General features: G+C 40.9%; 1 protein-coding gene across 1 annotated transcript; it reads left to right on the top strand.

The window, feature by feature from the left end:
* The first annotated feature begins 225 nt into the window (after positions 1-225).
* CDC6 (cell division cycle 6) lies at positions 226-14,403 on the top strand. The gene is made up of 12 exons (XM_044005499.1): positions 226-463; positions 1,108-1,274; positions 3,411-3,689; positions 3,819-4,018; positions 4,235-4,410; positions 5,136-5,242; positions 6,119-6,258; positions 6,729-6,829; positions 7,872-7,936; positions 12,190-12,401; positions 13,166-13,306; positions 13,668-14,403. The coding sequence occupies exons 2-12, from the start codon at positions 1,127-1,129 to the stop codon at positions 13,755-13,757; spliced, it is 1,659 nt and encodes a 552-aa protein (XP_043861434.1). The 5' UTR covers positions 226-463; positions 1,108-1,126; the 3' UTR covers positions 13,758-14,403.
* Positions 14,404-16,533: the final 2,130 nt, after the last annotated feature.

Raw genomic sequence — 16,533 nt, 5'->3', positions numbered from 1 at the left:
CTATTTGCTTGAAGGGAAAATCCTTTAATACTTAAAAAACGAATCGTGAGTAAACTTTAGCGGGTGAGATGGGTTGTGTGTTAGTCGTAGCTAGACTACAATTCCCAGGGACCTTTGCGGCCCCTTCTCGGCTGCCGTAGCCTACCAACCCCGCTATGTTCATGACTTTCCGCTCAGAAGCCGGATGTTGATGTGGTCCACTCCCAGGGGATGCGGCCTCTTGGCGCGCCAGAGACTTGGGGCTTTTCTATTGGTTCAAGGGCCAATGGAGGAGGGGAAGCGAGCGGGAGAGCGGGGCAGCCTTTCCCCTCCCGCTTCAGGATGCCAGCCAATCAGCGGTGCGGTCCCTCTCCGGCGGGAAACGGGAATCTCTCAGCTGAGGGGAATTGGCGCGAGCTGTGGAAAACACTGCGGTGCTGTGTGGCTCGAGCAGCTGACTTGAGCTGAACTTGGGTGAATTGAGGTGAGGAGGCTAGGAGCCGGAGAGGGCGAAGGGCGAGTACAGCTCGGGTGCCAGTCCAGGCATGGGGGCAGCCGGGAGGAGGATAGTTGTGGTGGGGAAGGGGCGCGGGCTGAGGCCGAGGGAAGAGCCGGCGCGCCTAGGAGTATGGGTGATGAGCCCTGATGGCGGGCGGGGGGTGGGGAGCGTCTGTGTGCGTGTGTGAGGTAGAGAGCCTTCCGCTGACTCCTGCTGTTCTTACTAACATTTATTTACATGGCTTATGTCTGTGGTTATTCACCCTATTAGAAGTTAAAAGTATTAGAATTTTTACGAAAGTAGTTTTGACCGGGTGATCCCTAGGGCTTTCCTGAGGACTGCACTTTCAGAACCACTACCCCAGTAAAACACAGGCTCCTTGAAAGCAAAGACCCCTTTTTCCCCTTTTTGTCTTTGCATCCACATTGTCTTACTTCCAGGCACTTATTAAATGTTTGTTGAGGGGACACCTGGGTGGCGCAGTGGATAAAGCATCGGCCCTGAGTTCAAATTCAGCCTTAGACACGACACTAGCTGTGTGACCCTGGGCAAGTCACTTAACCCTCATTGACCCGAAAAAAGGAAAAAAAGAAATGTTTCTTGAGTTGTTAAATCTGCTTATTTTCTAGCCCTGAGTGTATTGCCATCATGCCCAATACCAGATCCAAATCTCAGGCCACCATTGACTTTCCAAAGAAGAAAGTAGCCAAGACATCAGACCGAGGAAAAAACCGTGGAGATATCAGATCGTCCACCAATGTTAAAATCCTGCCTCTCAGTCCCAGGAAACGGCTAGGTAATTATAGACGCAGCTCTATGACTTACAATTTTCTGCGCGACTTTTTCACCTCCAGGTTTTTTGCAGCAATTTCCAAAAATCAGCCGAATTTTCCCTTAACTGCAAACTGCCAGGAGTTATTTTTAGAGGTCATGTTCCAAACCAGATTTTATTAGAATTTTTTTTTCCAATTAACCATAGCTTACCTTCTCCCTGTCCAGCTTTTCCTATCCAATTGAAAAAGAAAGAAAAACAAAGCCCTGGTAATACATGAGTGTAGTGAATAATTGAAAAAGAAAGAAAAACAAAGCCCTGGTAATACATGAGTGTAGTGAAGCATTCATTGCCCTTGTCTAAAAATGTTTGTCTTGATTGTATGGGTTGGCCAGTCACCTGTCCAGAATTGAGTAGATTGTTTCATCATGAGTCTTCTGGAATGATGGTGGGGTTGTTTAGATGATCAGAGTTCTCAAGTCTTACAGTATTATTGTATAATTTTTTAATTGGATGTAATACTTGAACTTCGACTTCTAGTTCCCTAGTATTTCACTAGGTCTTGGGGTTAATTTTTACTTTTAAATGACCTTATGATAATGAGCCATTATTATTACAGAAAAGAACAAGTAGATTCTTTCCAAGGAACACACTTCTTTTAGAATAGCCCTCCTAGGGGCAGCTAGGTAGCTCAGTGGATAGAGCACTGGCCCTGGAGTCAGGAGGACCTGAGTTCGGATCCAGCCTCAGACACTTAACACTTACTAGCTGTGTGACCCTGGGCAAGTCACTTAACCCCAATTGCCTCACCAAAAAAAAAGAATAGCCCTCCTCACCAACTTTTTTATACTTCATCTAACCTTTTCTGGTGCTCATATTAAATCAAGATGATGAACTGGCGCCATCTGGTGGACCAGGTTGTGACAGGTAGTTGCTTGCTTAAAAGCATTTTTAGCTTTAGGGTGAGGTAGGCAATCTGTTTTCCAAGAAGTGATTTCTCATTTTTTCCCATGGATTTTGAGTCTGCTTTTTAACAAGTCCTGACAATGAAGTGGAAAATTCATCTCTTGCTGGGTTGGACCAGATGGCAGAACATCTCTTAAATTGCTTTGGGGGTCCATTTGCCATTCACTGCAAGTAATTCCCTATTGCCTCTAGGATAAAATACAAATCTCCCAGCCTAGCATTTGAAATCCAACACAATCTGGCTCCATCCTACCTTCCAGAGTTATCATGTGATATTCTTCATCATGCATTCCAATTAAACTAGCCAACTAGTTGTTTTCAAAACTCAGCATTCTACTTCTTATCTCTATGCCTTTGCAAAGCCATTTCCCACTACTTCATTACTTCCATCTTTTAGAACCTTTAGCTTTCTTAGGTTACCTCACTTCAGGTACCACTTTTTGTGCAGACCCTGATTCCTCTAATTATTAATGCATTCTTCCTTATCAGATTATTTTTTATTTACTTTTCTGTGTAAATGTTCTGTTCCCTAGTGGAATTTAGGCTCTTCTGTAACTGTTTTTATTCCTTCTTTGAAATTATATTTTATTTTCAAATGCAGATCTGCCTTTTCTCCCTCCCATCTTCTCTATATTCCCTTGTCCTTGAGAAAACAAGAAGAACAAAACCCTAGTTACAAACATGTATAGTCAAGGAAAAGAATTCTGGCACTGGCCATGTTAAAAAAAATTTCTCAGCCTACATTCTGAGTCCATCACTTCCCTATTAGGAGGTGGCCAGCATGTTTCATCATGTGTCCCCTGGAACTGTGGTTGGTCATTGGGTTGATCTGAATTCCATATTCCAAGTTGTTTGTCTTTATAATATTGTTGCTATTTAATAAATGTTCTGGTTCTACTCACATCACTTTTCATCAGTTGATACAAATTCTTTCCACTTTTCTCTGAAATGGTCTTCTTCATGATTTACAGCACAATAGTATTCCATTATATTCACATATCATAACTTCAGCAAATTGATGGGCATGCACCCCATAGTTTCCAATTCTTTTCCACTATAAATACTGCTACAAATATTTTTGTACATATGGGTTCTTTTCCTCTTTAATCTTTTCATTATTTATATTCACGATATATAAGAAGGGCTTAATAACTGTTGGATTTCATAATGAATTTTGGCCCTAATATGTTTCAGGAGATGACAATCTGTGCAACACTCCCCATGTGCTCACCTGTTCACCTTCAAAACGGAGTAGGAAAGAAAATGGTCCTGTTCTTTCACTTACCTCTAAGAAGTGTGGACTCCTTTTTGACAGTCAGCTGGAAATCAGTTCTAGCAAAAGAGATCTAGTGGTAGTCCATCAGGACAAGGAACTCTCTCCAGTTCAGAAGGGTCAAGGGAGATCAAGGAATTCCGAGCACAGCTGCCCACCAGAGAAAAAATTTGTGTGTGTTGGCCTATTCAAGCAAGAAGGTTAGTGTCTATATGACAGCTGTTAGTGCAGCCTCATAAACAAGGCTTATGACTTTCTCTGAATAAAACCCAGTGGGTCTTCTCAGTCACCTTCTGTTGTGTCTAATTGTCCCTTTATGTCTGGAATAGGCACTTGTTACCAACAAGCAAAGCTGGTCCTGAATACAGCTGTCCCAGATAGGCTGCCTGCCAGGGAGAAGGAGATGGATGTCATCAGGCATTTCCTAAAGGAACATATCTGTGGAAAAAAAGCTGGGAGCCTTTATGTTTCTGGTGCTCCTGGAACTGGCAAAACAGCATGCTTAAACCGAATTCTGCAGGACCTCAAGGTATTTAGTGGGTCTTAAGGTATGACCTTCATGCCAAAGTCATCAATACCTTGTAATCACCTTATTTGAACTTTGAAGATTAAGGGAGTAGAAATGAATAGAGGGCATCAAATTTCTCTTTATCTTGAGTGTTGTTGAAACCTCAGATATTTTTTTGGGTTCCATTGATTCTCTAGTTAATGTTAAAGATATTCTCCTGTGTTTGTATACTTCTAGGAAGAACTAAAAGACATTAAAATTGTAATGCTGAATTGCATGTCCTTGAGGACATCCCAGGCTGTATTCCCAGCTATTGCTCAGGAGATCTGTCAGGAAAGCGTATCCAAGTCATCTGGGAAGGACTTGATGAGGAAATTGGAAAAGCATATGACTTCAGAGAAGGTCCCCATGATGTAAGTTTCACCTGGGTTTGGGTTGTTCTGTTATAAATCTGGAAATCTCTCTGCACACCCACATCCTAGTGTTCCATGAAGGGTACTATTCTGGTTATTGTTGCTCAGCTTTGAATGGTGTCCAAGTCTGAGTGAATGATAATGACAGTCTTATAATTATAAATCTCTTTTCCTCATAAGTGATTCATTCATGCATTTAACAAAAAATAACTTGGGGCTAGGAGCTGAAGGAGGAAGGAAGAGAAAAATAAAATGCAATGTCTACTTCTATAAGTAGGAGATGTATGTATGTGTGATTTCTGTAAGTGGGATATATAAGTAGTTATATGAGTGGTATATAAGTAAATATATATGTAATCTGTAAGTAATTTCAAGAATCATTAAAATTGGAGCCACTAGGTGGCACAGTGGGTAGAACACCAGTCCTGGAGTCAGGAGGACCTGAGTTTGAATTCAGCCTCAGACATTTAGTAGTTGTGTGACCCTGGACAGGTCACTTAACCCTGATTACCTCCCCCCAAAAAGCATTTAAATTACTTTAGAGCATCTAGATCTTGCTGATTCTTGGGAGGAAAACATATTTTACTTCAGTGACTGGATTGAAGGGCATTGTAAGCTCCTCCAAATAGTTTAGCCTTGAATGGATGCAGAAAGCTTGAGATTTGCCTCAATTCAAAGTTTCTGTTAAAAGATTAACATAGACACTAATTTCTTTTTATGTGTAGCTTATTGGTGTTGGATGAGATGGATCAGTTGGACAGCAAAGGACAGGATGTGTTGTACACACTATTTGAATGGCCTTGGCTGAGAGATTCCCGACTGGTGTTGATTGGTTAGTCCTCATTGTCTGTTAGCTTTCAATTTAAGAATTTGTGAGTTCTCTACCATTAATTTCTTATATATAATCAAACACTAATACTGCTGGGCACTGGAGGATAAAGACAAAGAGCAGGGGAGTCCCTTCCCTCAAATATGTTACATTTTAGGTGGGGAAAGAGGTGCAGTATGTATCCAGAAAAGCAAAAACAAGGTAGAAGAGAAAGAGGCCACATAAAACTGAGAGAATCAAGGCAGGCTTTACAGAGTAGATAGCATCTGATTTGAACTTTAGAGGAAGATAAGTATTCCAAGAGGTAGAGCCCTCTATCTTCTACTTTTTTTCTAAGTTTCCTGCTCCTGTCTTGCCAGATGGTGCTTGGAGAAGGCAATTAATACTGATGTTAGCTTAAGCTAGCTATGATCGGGAGCTAAATCTGCATAAAAATTATATGTAGAGGCAGCTAGGTGGCGCAGTGGATAGAGCACCAGCCCTGGAGTCAGGAGGACCCTCAGACACTTAACACTTACTAGCTATGTGACCCTGGGCAAGTCACTTAACCCCAATTGCCTCACTAAAAAAAAGTTATATGTAACACTGCATTCCAAAAGATAACATATAAATTATTTGGGGGATTACATGATCTTTCCAGTAGTGCAAATAACTGAATGTCAGTAATCTTTTTCCCTTAGCCTGCAAATGATTTCCTTTAGGGTGATGAAATCCCTATTTTGCCCAATGAGTAGAAGGGACCAAGTGGGAAATTGTCGCTTGGGGTACTTGATTGGGAGAGTAAATGGCATTTAGCATAAAAACTTGAGACTTTCCAGAGGTCTGGATTTTCACTGAAGTGACTACTTAGCTAACTGGTGCCATTAACAACTTCTGCAGGTATTGCTAATTCCCTGGATCTTACTGATAGAATCTTACCTAGACTTCAAGCTAGAGCAAAGTGCAGGCCACAGCTGGTGAACTTCCCACCTTACACAAAAGAGCAGATAGCCACCATCTTACAGGACCGACTTAAGCAGGTAAGCAGCAGTCTCTTGCAAATTGTTTTCCTGACAAAAGTTCAGAGTACTTGAGGGGTAACAAAAACTAGGGGCATCTTTTAAAAGTTGTTTGAATATTTTACTTTCTAAAATTTTGCTCTGGGTTATGGTGAGAAGAGCTCATGAGTGAGAGGGGAAACTGGATTCAGTCAGATTTTTCACTTATACTCATAGCTTAAAAACAAATTGAACCTGTGGGAACCTTTCTCATTTAAAAGGATGTTTTGTTTTGTTATTTTCATTTCATGAAACTTTATATTCTTTCTCTCAGAAAAACAGTTAAACACGTGAAAACCGGCTCTCTGGAAACTTTCTTTTGACCAGAAAAATATTTCATAGAATGCACTGGGAGACCTGTCAGTTTGAGATTTCGATGTGAAAATATTTGTGTAACTGGGGCCCAGAATTGGGAGATGACCCTGATTTGTGCTTTGTCTTATTTAATAAAGGTATCTAGTGATCAGGTCCTGGACAATGCTGCAATTCAGTTCTGTGCTAGAAAAATCTCTGCTGTGTCAGGAGATGCTCGCAAAGCACTAGATGTTTGCAGGTAATTTATAGCGCTGTTAGCCGCTTTTATTAAAAAAAGAAAAAAATGCTGTTAATTGTCTCTTGTAACTCAAGTGAATGTGACTTAAGAGGCTCCATTCTGCTGCTTTTTATGCTCGGAAAGGAGGACTTGTTTCTCAGTGGGGAGCTCTGCATTTCGACCGTGTTAATGTCTGAAACATTATCAGTCCATTACCTACAGAGGGAGAAACAAATGAGATGTTGCTGGCACTCCCTGTGGTGATTATAGATTGGTTAATTACATTTGTATTAAAAAAGACTCCAGTTTACTTTTCCATTAGCTGGTCTCAAGCAGGTTTATTTATGGACCTGAACCATCTTTGCCTTTAGACTTTTTTTTCTTCACTCGATTTTGTGAGGACCCCTTTCCTCCAGTTTGTGTTCTCCCACACTTGTGCCCTAGACCACTTTCCCTCTCCTCCCATCCCCCATTCCCTCCTGCCGGGGAAATCCTCTGTGCTGGCTGATGAAATTACTTCCTTCCCAGTAGGGACACTGGGTCCATTAAAATGATACTTGCTGAGCTGGCCCACTGGTCCAGGCTCCCCCACTGCCATGCAGGAGATACAGGTCTGCCTTATGGCTTCCTGTGGTCAAAGTACTTTGGAGAGAGCATTGGAATAGTAAGCCCCTCCTAGTACTAAATTGCATGATCCTGAATCTGAACATCTCCCCTAGTCAGCAGACTTCCTGGGTAGAGGTTGTAGGGTTTGGGCAGTAACGAAGTGCTGCTTTTCTCCCCATTTTGACTTGCTTCTGAAACACCAGTGTTGGTTCATTGTCCTCCAGTATGGTGACCTACTTGGCAGCCATTTAAGGAAACTGCGTAGTGGTGAAGTATCTCATTCCCTGGTACTTGAATTATTTCAAGTTAGTGAAGACTCTGTTAGCTGAAACATAACCCAGTTTTTGTTTTTAATTGTATAAAATCCATTGTTTTCAGTTAAGGGTTCACTTTCAAACATTTGGTGGTGGTTGGTTTGGCTCAGCAAAAATTAATTTTAGAAATATCTATCCTACAGGAGAGCTGTTGAAATTGTAGAGTCAGATGTCAGAAACCAGACTGTCCTCAAACCACTGTCTGAATGTAAGTGGCTTATCTTCCCTACTGTCTTCTTCTTAACTGAAAGCTTGACTTTTCTGAAGGTGGGAGGGAGGGTGTGATGTGCAAATTGAAATATACCGTGTGTGTGTGTGTGTGTGTGTGTGTGTGTGTGTGTGTGTGAGATTGCAGTTTTGCCTGCCAGTACTATATTTCATGCATTACTGGAAGTAAGTTCCCCAGGGTATTACATAAATGCTTAGGATAGCCTTCCAAAACTCTGGAAATGAAAACGGCAGACAATATGGTCAGCTCTGCTTTTCTGTGGGCTTTAGCTGAGCACATTTTGTATCTTAGTGTAGGTGTGAGAGCAAAGGCCAGTAACTCTGGAGGGGGGTAGAAAGTTAGAAAGGGAAGTAAATTTACCTTAGGATAACTCAAGCTAAATAAGTCCAGTAGGGTGAGAGTGCAGTGAGTAGATTAGCCCAGCAAAATGAGGACTAGAGCAAATCATTACTAAAATCATAATACAGAATGCCTTTCTGACTCCTTCATTCCCTTCTTTCTGAGACAGAAATGAAGTAAGGAGTGGCTACAAACCACAATTCCTTGTTTCTGAAGTCGTTAATCTGTGTCAGGAGAACAATCTGAGTTATTTGTTTCTTTTTCTTCTGTTTTCCTTTTGTACTCATCACTTTTAGAAAAATTAGTTTTGCTTGGGAATAAGGGGAAATAGATAATATTTTTGAAATGTTTCTGTTAAACTTAGTTTCAGGGCTAGCTGTAAGCAATATAGGGTAACACTAGTGCCACAAAGTGTCACCTGAGGGGCTTGGTATTCTACAACATCCTACTATATCTACATATATCATTTCATACATTTTTTTCTCTTTGCAAGTTTTCTACTTTTTTTCTTCATTGATTGTCTCTTTGGGTTTGACAGTGGCCCCCCCAGGACACTAATGGTGCTTAGAGCAAAAGTGGTTGTTGATCCCTTGGCCCAAACTATTCATTTGTTCCCTTGTAATTACTTATTGTCTTCCCTTTTTTTTTTTTTTTGGTGGGGCAATTGGGGTTAAGTGACTTGCCCAGGGTCACACAGCTAGTAAGTGTTAAGTGTCTGAGGCCAGATTTGAACTCAGGTACTCCTGAATCCAGGGCCAGTTCTCTATCCACTGCGCCATCTAGCTGCCCCCCACCCCCCCTTTTTTTTTAGTACTCATTCGGTCATATGTATATTTTAAACATTAATTTACATTACCTTTCTTCTTCTCTCTTTATTTTCTTGCTTTGGGAAAATTTTCATTTTGTATATGAATCTGTGAGAAGAGCTAATTCTAAAGAGCACAATAACCACTGGTAGGGGTAGGTTTTGGTCTCCTGGTTCCTTTTTTGTGGCCTTTAGTAACTGTGAAATTGTATTTCCAATAGTTCCGTTTGGAATGTGATCTTTATTTCTATCACCTGCCCTGAGCTAGGTCCTTACCATCCCAATTGCTATAATGAATTAGAAGCAGCTTGAGGAAAAAGTGAAGAGAATCCTCTTGGTTGAATGATTTCAGGTTAAGCCTGTTACAGAACAGATCTCTCCTGTCTCATAGCTAAATACAGAAGGGCTAGATCCCCTCAGCTGCCATGGTTCTGAAGCAGTTTCTTGATAATTTCTCTATACAAACTCAAGTTTTAAGATGAGGACATCTAGCAGGAAAGAGAGTAATGTTTTCATAATTATTTCTTCATTGTGGTCATCTTGGGGAAGTAAATCAAGATGGAAAGTGGGAATGTGATTAGCTTTGCCATTCACATTCACCTACTTAATCATTTCCAAATACTGAGGACAAGTCCAATATTCATCTGAGCAAGAACTCACACCATTCCTTACTCTCAAATAGACTGACTACCTTTGCCTCAGGAATTCTTTTCCTGAGCAATTGCTCCTTTCCTCTATTAGCCAGTTCTCTGATCAGTCCTTCCCCCTCTTCAGCTAGCTTTGTTCCTCTGGCATTCAGTGATGTCCTCAGGACTGGATTTCACACTGCTGTGCCTAAAAGGGTGGCTTCTGTCACAGTCGGGACATTTTTCAGTCTCTTACCACTCAGAATGTTTTGTCTCTCATTTTGTGATCTTAAGCTGGATAGTGAAACCTCTGCCCTATCATTGTCTACATCTACTTGGATCACGATGGTTGTAACCTACCACCATATGTTAAATCTTTTTAAAAATTATCCTCCTCTGCCACCAGCACTCAGCAGTTTCTTTGAGGGTATACTCCAGCTGTCTGTATTTTATTGTCCAGATCCATGTTGTGGTACTGACCTCCAACTCATTCTGTCTTCTTTCTCAAAGTGTTAGTATCTATCTCATAGTCTAGCTTCTGCCTTCATACTAGTAGATTTCAGTATTTACACATCAATGTCCTCTCAAGTATCCTGGCCTCCCATTCTACCTCCTCAATTCTTATGACCTCCATTTTTGCTCAACCATATCTTTGATCATACCATAACTGCTATTTACATGATCCAGGTGTGAAATCTTTTAACCTCCTACCCATCGGGGCAGCTAGATGGCGCAGTGGATAGAGCACCGGCCCTGGAGTCAGGAGTACCTGAGTTCAAATCCGGCCTTAGACACTTAACACTTACTAGCTGTGTGACCCTGGCAAGTCCCTTAACCCCAATTGCCTCACCAAAATAAATAAGTAAATAAATCAAACAAAAAATAACCTACCCATCTCATAGGACTGTCATTTCTACACCCTCCACTTTTCCTTGTTCTAGTCTATCAGTTCTGTCTGCTGTGGTCTCATATTCTTGACTTGGGTGGACTATATTCAATTTCAAAAGTCTTCTGCCTTTGAATCCCTCGCCCTCTTGACCTATCCTCAGTCACACCCCAACCCTGGGGTCGTCACCATACTTCACATACTTCTGGGGAAAGTACTGTAAAAATACAACAAAGTCTTCTACAAGTTTGTTTGCTAATTTGGGGCCTTTATTGCTAAACACCAATTCCTTGATTGATTTCCTTTCCTAAACTCTACAGTGGCTTTTCAAAATCTTACATGTGATATTTCCAGGTCCTTTCCCTACCCTTTTTTTTTTCATTATTTCCTTTACGATTCTTGACCTTTTTTCACATTGGCTTTCTTTAGGCCTCCTATGCCATCCCTCCCATCCCTCTCATTTAAGAATCTTGCCTCCTATTTCACTGAGAGAATAGAGACCATGATGTCTTAGGTACCTTTCTCCATACATCCTTCATAGTTTTTATCCTCCCTATTTAACTAGTCCAGTTTCCATTTCTGGAACATCATCTAATTCTTCTTCTTTTCATCTCATTTCATCAGTTCATCTTTATGCAGATGATTTGCAAGTCTATATATTCAGCCCTAATCATTACCTTGAACTCGGGTCTCATATTGCCAACTGGATATCTTCGCCTGGATCTGCCGTTAGCATTTCAAATTTAATTAGTCCAACTGTCTTTATTATATTATTACATTTTCCTCAAAGCTCATCCTGTCTTTGAACTTTGCTCTTCCTATTGAGGATACCAACATCCTCCCAGTTATCTAGATTCACATTCTTAGTCATCCTTGACTTCTTCCTCTCTTTCATTCCCCATATTTAGTCAGTTGCCTAATCTTGTCAGTTCTGCCTCCACATTCTTTGAATCTGTCTCCTCTCTACTCACAAGGCCACTACTCCTACAAAGGCAGTTTAAGCCTTTATCACCTCCTACCTGGACTATTGTAATATCTTCTTAATTGATCTCCTTTCTTTTAGTCTCTTCCCTTCTCTTAATGCTCCACATAGCTGCTAAATTAATATTCCTGACTATGTGATTTTCCTACTCAAAAAAATCTTTAATAGCATTCTATTACCTCTAGGATATAACACAAATTTCTCAGTCTGGCATTTGAATCCCTCGCCCTCGACATTCTCCACAATCTAGATCCTAAACTACCTTTCCTATTTTTCTCTTTACATTACAGCCAAACTGGCCCACTAGTTGTTCTCCTGAAGTCAACATGCTATCCCATATCTCCATGCCTTTGCACTGCTGGTCCCTTATGTCTAGAGTGTATTCCCTTTCCTAGTTCCCCTCTCTCCTGAGGTTCCTTTGTATTTACTTAGCTGTATAAATCATACATATTTTTATTTCCACCCTCTGTAAGCTCCTTGAGGGCAGGGATTTAGTGTAGGTGTGTGTGGAGTTTTTTGTTTTTTGTTTTGTCTTTGGCACGTAATAGGCTCTTAAATGTTTGTTGAATTTTAACTAAATAATTTACTTTTCAGGTAAATCTGCTATGTCATCATTCCAGTCTCCAGTTCCCAAGCGGGTTGGTCTTATTCATATATCCCAGGTCATCTCAGATACTTACGGCAGCAGAATAGCCTTGAGCCAAGAAGGAGCTCAGGATTCCTTTCCTCTCCAACAGAAGATTCTAGTTTGTTCTCTGTTGCTCTTGACCAGACAGCTGAAAGCCAAAGAGGTCACCCTGGGGAAGGTAAATTAGAAAGGCTGAAATAAAGTTGGTGTGGGGAGGGTGAGGTGGGGATTACTTTCTAGTTATTCTGTAGATAGGGGTTTAGAACTAGTTTTGAATGGGATAGGATCTTCCTAGTACACGTAAATCTAAAGTGGGTTATTGCTCACAAAGAGTATTTGGATAAATAATCTGTTGATTTTTATGCAGATAACTTATGTCCAACTGTAGCTTGAAGCTAGCTGACCTTATTTCTCCTGGAGATTTAAGGAAGAGAGTTGCTCAATGTTCTTTTCTCCATTTTTAATCCTTTTTTCCAGTACCTGAGAACCATTGGAGGACTTGAGCTGTCCGTCTTTTTTATCCTATTTTGTGCACAGTGCTTTCTCTGCATGACTCTACACAAACTTTTAGGTTATTGAGACATGACTTTTTTTTTTTAATAATAAACATTTTTATTTGTAGTTTGGGGTTCTAATTTTTATCCCTCTTTCCCTCCCTCCCCTCTCCCTGAGGCAGCAATCAGATATGGGTTATACATATATAATTATGTAAGACATTACCATTATTTGTCATTTTGTAGAAGAAAACTTGATTAAAAGAAAAAATGAAAGAAAGTGAAAAATAGTGTGTTTCAGTCTGTTCCATCAATATCAGTCCTTTCTTTGGAGCTGGATAGTATGTTTCATCAGTAGTCCTTTGGGATTGTCTTGGATCGTTGTATTGTTGTGAATAGTCAAGAGACATGACTTTTAAGCAGAATTTTTTTTTTCCTTTCCTCCCAGTTATATGAAGCCTATAGCAAAGTCTGTCGAAAACAGCAGGTGGCAGCAGTGGACCAGTCAGAGTGCTTGTCACTTTCAGGGCTTTTAGAGACCAGGGGCATTTTAGGATTGAAGAAAAGCAAAGAAACCCGACTCACAAAGGTACCATTTTTCTCTAGAGAGCTATGTCTTTGTTGCTGATGGTCCTAGTTGCTGTTTCTAAGAAAGCTTTGTGACTCTTATATTTTGCTTAAGTTACAATTTAAAACCCACAGTTTTGTGTATAGGTTTGTTTAGGTGTTAGATCTTATCTGTGATGATTGGGAATTGAAGCGGGGGAGGCATCAGGCAGAAGTCACCATGGGAAATCAAGGGAAGCAGGGCTAATGGTCTGCCTTCCTCCTTTGAGAAAAGCTTAACATGGCAGAAATCTCACTTTGAGGAATAACATGTACTACTACTACATCCCTTGTTACTGTCTTTGCTTTTGTGAGTTTTACAAGGAATCTTTTTTTTTTCCCAGGTATCTCTGAAGATTGAAGAAAGGGAGATGGAGCATGCACTGAAGGATAGGGTCTTAATTGGCACCATTTTAACTAATGGATTGCCTTAAATTCTTGTGGTCTTTTACCTTGAGTGTCCCTCCCGATGGCATTTTACAGGACCTCACAACTGTGGTGATATGTTACTGTATGCACGCTATCCTCAGGTCCCAGAAAAATGACCTGTTTTTACTTGAATTAGATGAATTTATATTCATGGCATGTGCAGTCATAACTGTAGAACCAATATCTTGAGGTCCTTTTATTTTGCCTTATCAAAGTAAAAAAAAAATGGTGGCTAAGAGAGGTGCCATCTCCAGCTCTTGTGTGTATCTTTATCTCATGTATATTACGAAGTAAAGATTCATCAAATAGCTAAGGGTCTGTATGAGAACCATGAAGACTGGTATAACAAGAACAATAGAAGTCCATCCAGAAAACCTACACGTTCCTGTTGAATTGGAGAAAGCACTGGTCAAAGCCTTCAGTTCTTTTTGAAGTGCTGCTTTGTTCACATTATGGAGACTGTCATTCTTTATGCCATTTAAGACCCATTGATATATTGTTGGGCAGTTCCAAGGTTGTGAGAAAAATTTTAACTCTATATAGGGATATATTTATTGAGTAGTATAATCTTAGTTGTGCAATTTTTTTTTTTTTTAGTGAGGCAATTGGGGTTAAGTGACTTGCCCAGGGTCACAGCTAGTAAGTGTTAAGTGTCTGAGGCTGGATTTGAACTCAGGTACTCCTGACTCCAGGGCCAGTGCTCTATCCACTGCGCCACCTAGCTGCCCCATTGGTTGTTTTTTATTTATTAATTTTTTTTTTTTAGTTTTGTTTTTTTAGTGAGGCAATTGGGGTTAAGTGACTTGCCCAGGGTCACACAGCTAGTAAGTGTTAAGTGTCTGAGGCCGGATTTGAACTCAGGTACTCCTGACTCCAGGGCCGGTGTTCTATCCACTGTGCCACCTAGCTGCCCCCCCCATTGGTTGTTTTTTAAAGCAGTTCATGTGTCTAGTTTTCAAGTTTCTTGGACTGAAAGCCGGAAATTCTGCTGTTCAATATCTTCCTCAGGCACCGAAGTTACTTATTTTATACTGGCTTAATATGAATTTATATTTCTCTTTAAGCCACCTCTTTTCCCTCTCATCTGAAACCGTTTGTTATTGTTTCTTCCTTCTTTCCAGTTTGGTTTCCAGTAAACTTAATGGAAGCTCTGAGCCAAAGTGTGGTCTGTACACCAGAGGGCGCCATTATAACACTGATGGGGCTTGAGGTGGGCTTTTGCGGGAGTAAATGTGTCCTAGAAGTTTGTTTTGTTCAACAGATTTAAAAATGTTCCTGTGTTTAAAACAAATGTTTTAAATAGAGAGTGTGTGTGGTATCAGTGGACTGAAGACAAGACTGAGTCTAACGTGTTTTTATTCCTACTTGGGCAATACCTAGGTACTCCTGCTGTGTCTCCTACTTTCCTCTTGACATAGAGAATCTAGACTGGGAACTTGATATAGGTACAAATGATCTGTTGGCCTCTGTTTCATTCATTCTGCCTGCTCTATCCCTGCAATGTGATCCTGTTATAGCAGGTGGTATGGGATGGAAGAAGAGCACAGAGAGAGTCTCCTCTGTGAAATGAACACTATATCCATGGTGTATGTTGTAAAATGAAGACCACATCCATGGTGTGTGTGGCAGAAGTTGTTCTGTAGATAGGGGTTTAAATACCATTCCCTTCCCCCACACACCTGTGTTGAAACCTTCTGTCTGAAGGTAAAGGGCAGTGGTGAATACTTACTTTCATGCCTTAAAGGTTGGATCCTATTCAGGGTCCTAAGGGTTAACAGGAATAATTGCAAAGATTGTCCGAGGGCTGATGGAAAGCAGAGACTGAATGGGATTGGGAACAGATGCGAGCCTTGATTTAAATTACATTTTATTGGTTGCTGCAGCCTTAAGAGACATGACTGCTTTACAGTTTGTTTCCACACTGTGGGCAGCTGCTGTCTGTTCTGTGTCCACAGTAGGATTCTGCCCAGAAAGGAGCAGCCTCCCTACCACGTTGTGTTTGAGGCTTGGCGCCTTCCTCTTAACTCTGGGGCTCAAGTCAGGAACATGGCTTGACTCACAGTGGGACTTCCATGTATCCTCTGTAACTTCCAGCCAAGATCATATTTACAGATTAAAAGGGGCTAAATTTCTTAATCTACCTCTTCTCCCTTTTTGCCCCCTTTCCCTCATATTAGGATATGAGGCTGTGTAAATATGCATTGATTTGTTACTTTCCTTCCTTTTAATCCTATCTCCCCCTCCCACTCCCCCAAATCAATTTCTAGGTCATTGCTGCTCTTAAGAAGCCAGCAATTGGAACAGGGTTGGTTCTGTCAATGATGCGTAAAGCAGACTTAGAGTCCCAGCTTGGCTTCGGCTGCTCTTGTGGGAACAGAAGCTGATGTGTGTTTGTCAGAGAAGTCTTAAGTGTAACTCACACAGCCAGTGAGCAAATTGAGTAGAGGAAGAAAGTCCTTTCCTTGCTGGCTTTTCCAACTAGTCATGGGAGCTATTGAAGGTGGTGGGATTTTTAGTGGTGGCCAGTGTTAGCCAGGATGGTGGCTTGTTCCTAGGAGTTCTAGGTGATGGCAAAGATGCTGACCTACATTTGTGTGTGTGTGTGTGTGTGTGTGTGTGTGTGTGTGTGTGTGGTGTTTATACCTGTTTTAATTTGTACCAGATGAATTTTCCCTGCCTTTTCTTCCCTCCAGTTTTTGTTAGTGCATTGGATTCCTTGGATTTTGCTGGTACAAGAATATAGGTGCAGTGGTGTTAATGTGAACCAGTTTCAGCCTAGGC

Source organism: Dromiciops gliroides, chromosome 4 (genome assembly GCF_019393635.1).
Source record: "Dromiciops gliroides isolate mDroGli1 chromosome 4, mDroGli1.pri, whole genome shotgun sequence".
Classification (NCBI taxonomy): Eukaryota; Metazoa; Chordata; class Mammalia; order Microbiotheria; family Microbiotheriidae; genus Dromiciops; species Dromiciops gliroides.
This window is presented reverse-complemented; position numbering and strand designations above follow the sequence as displayed.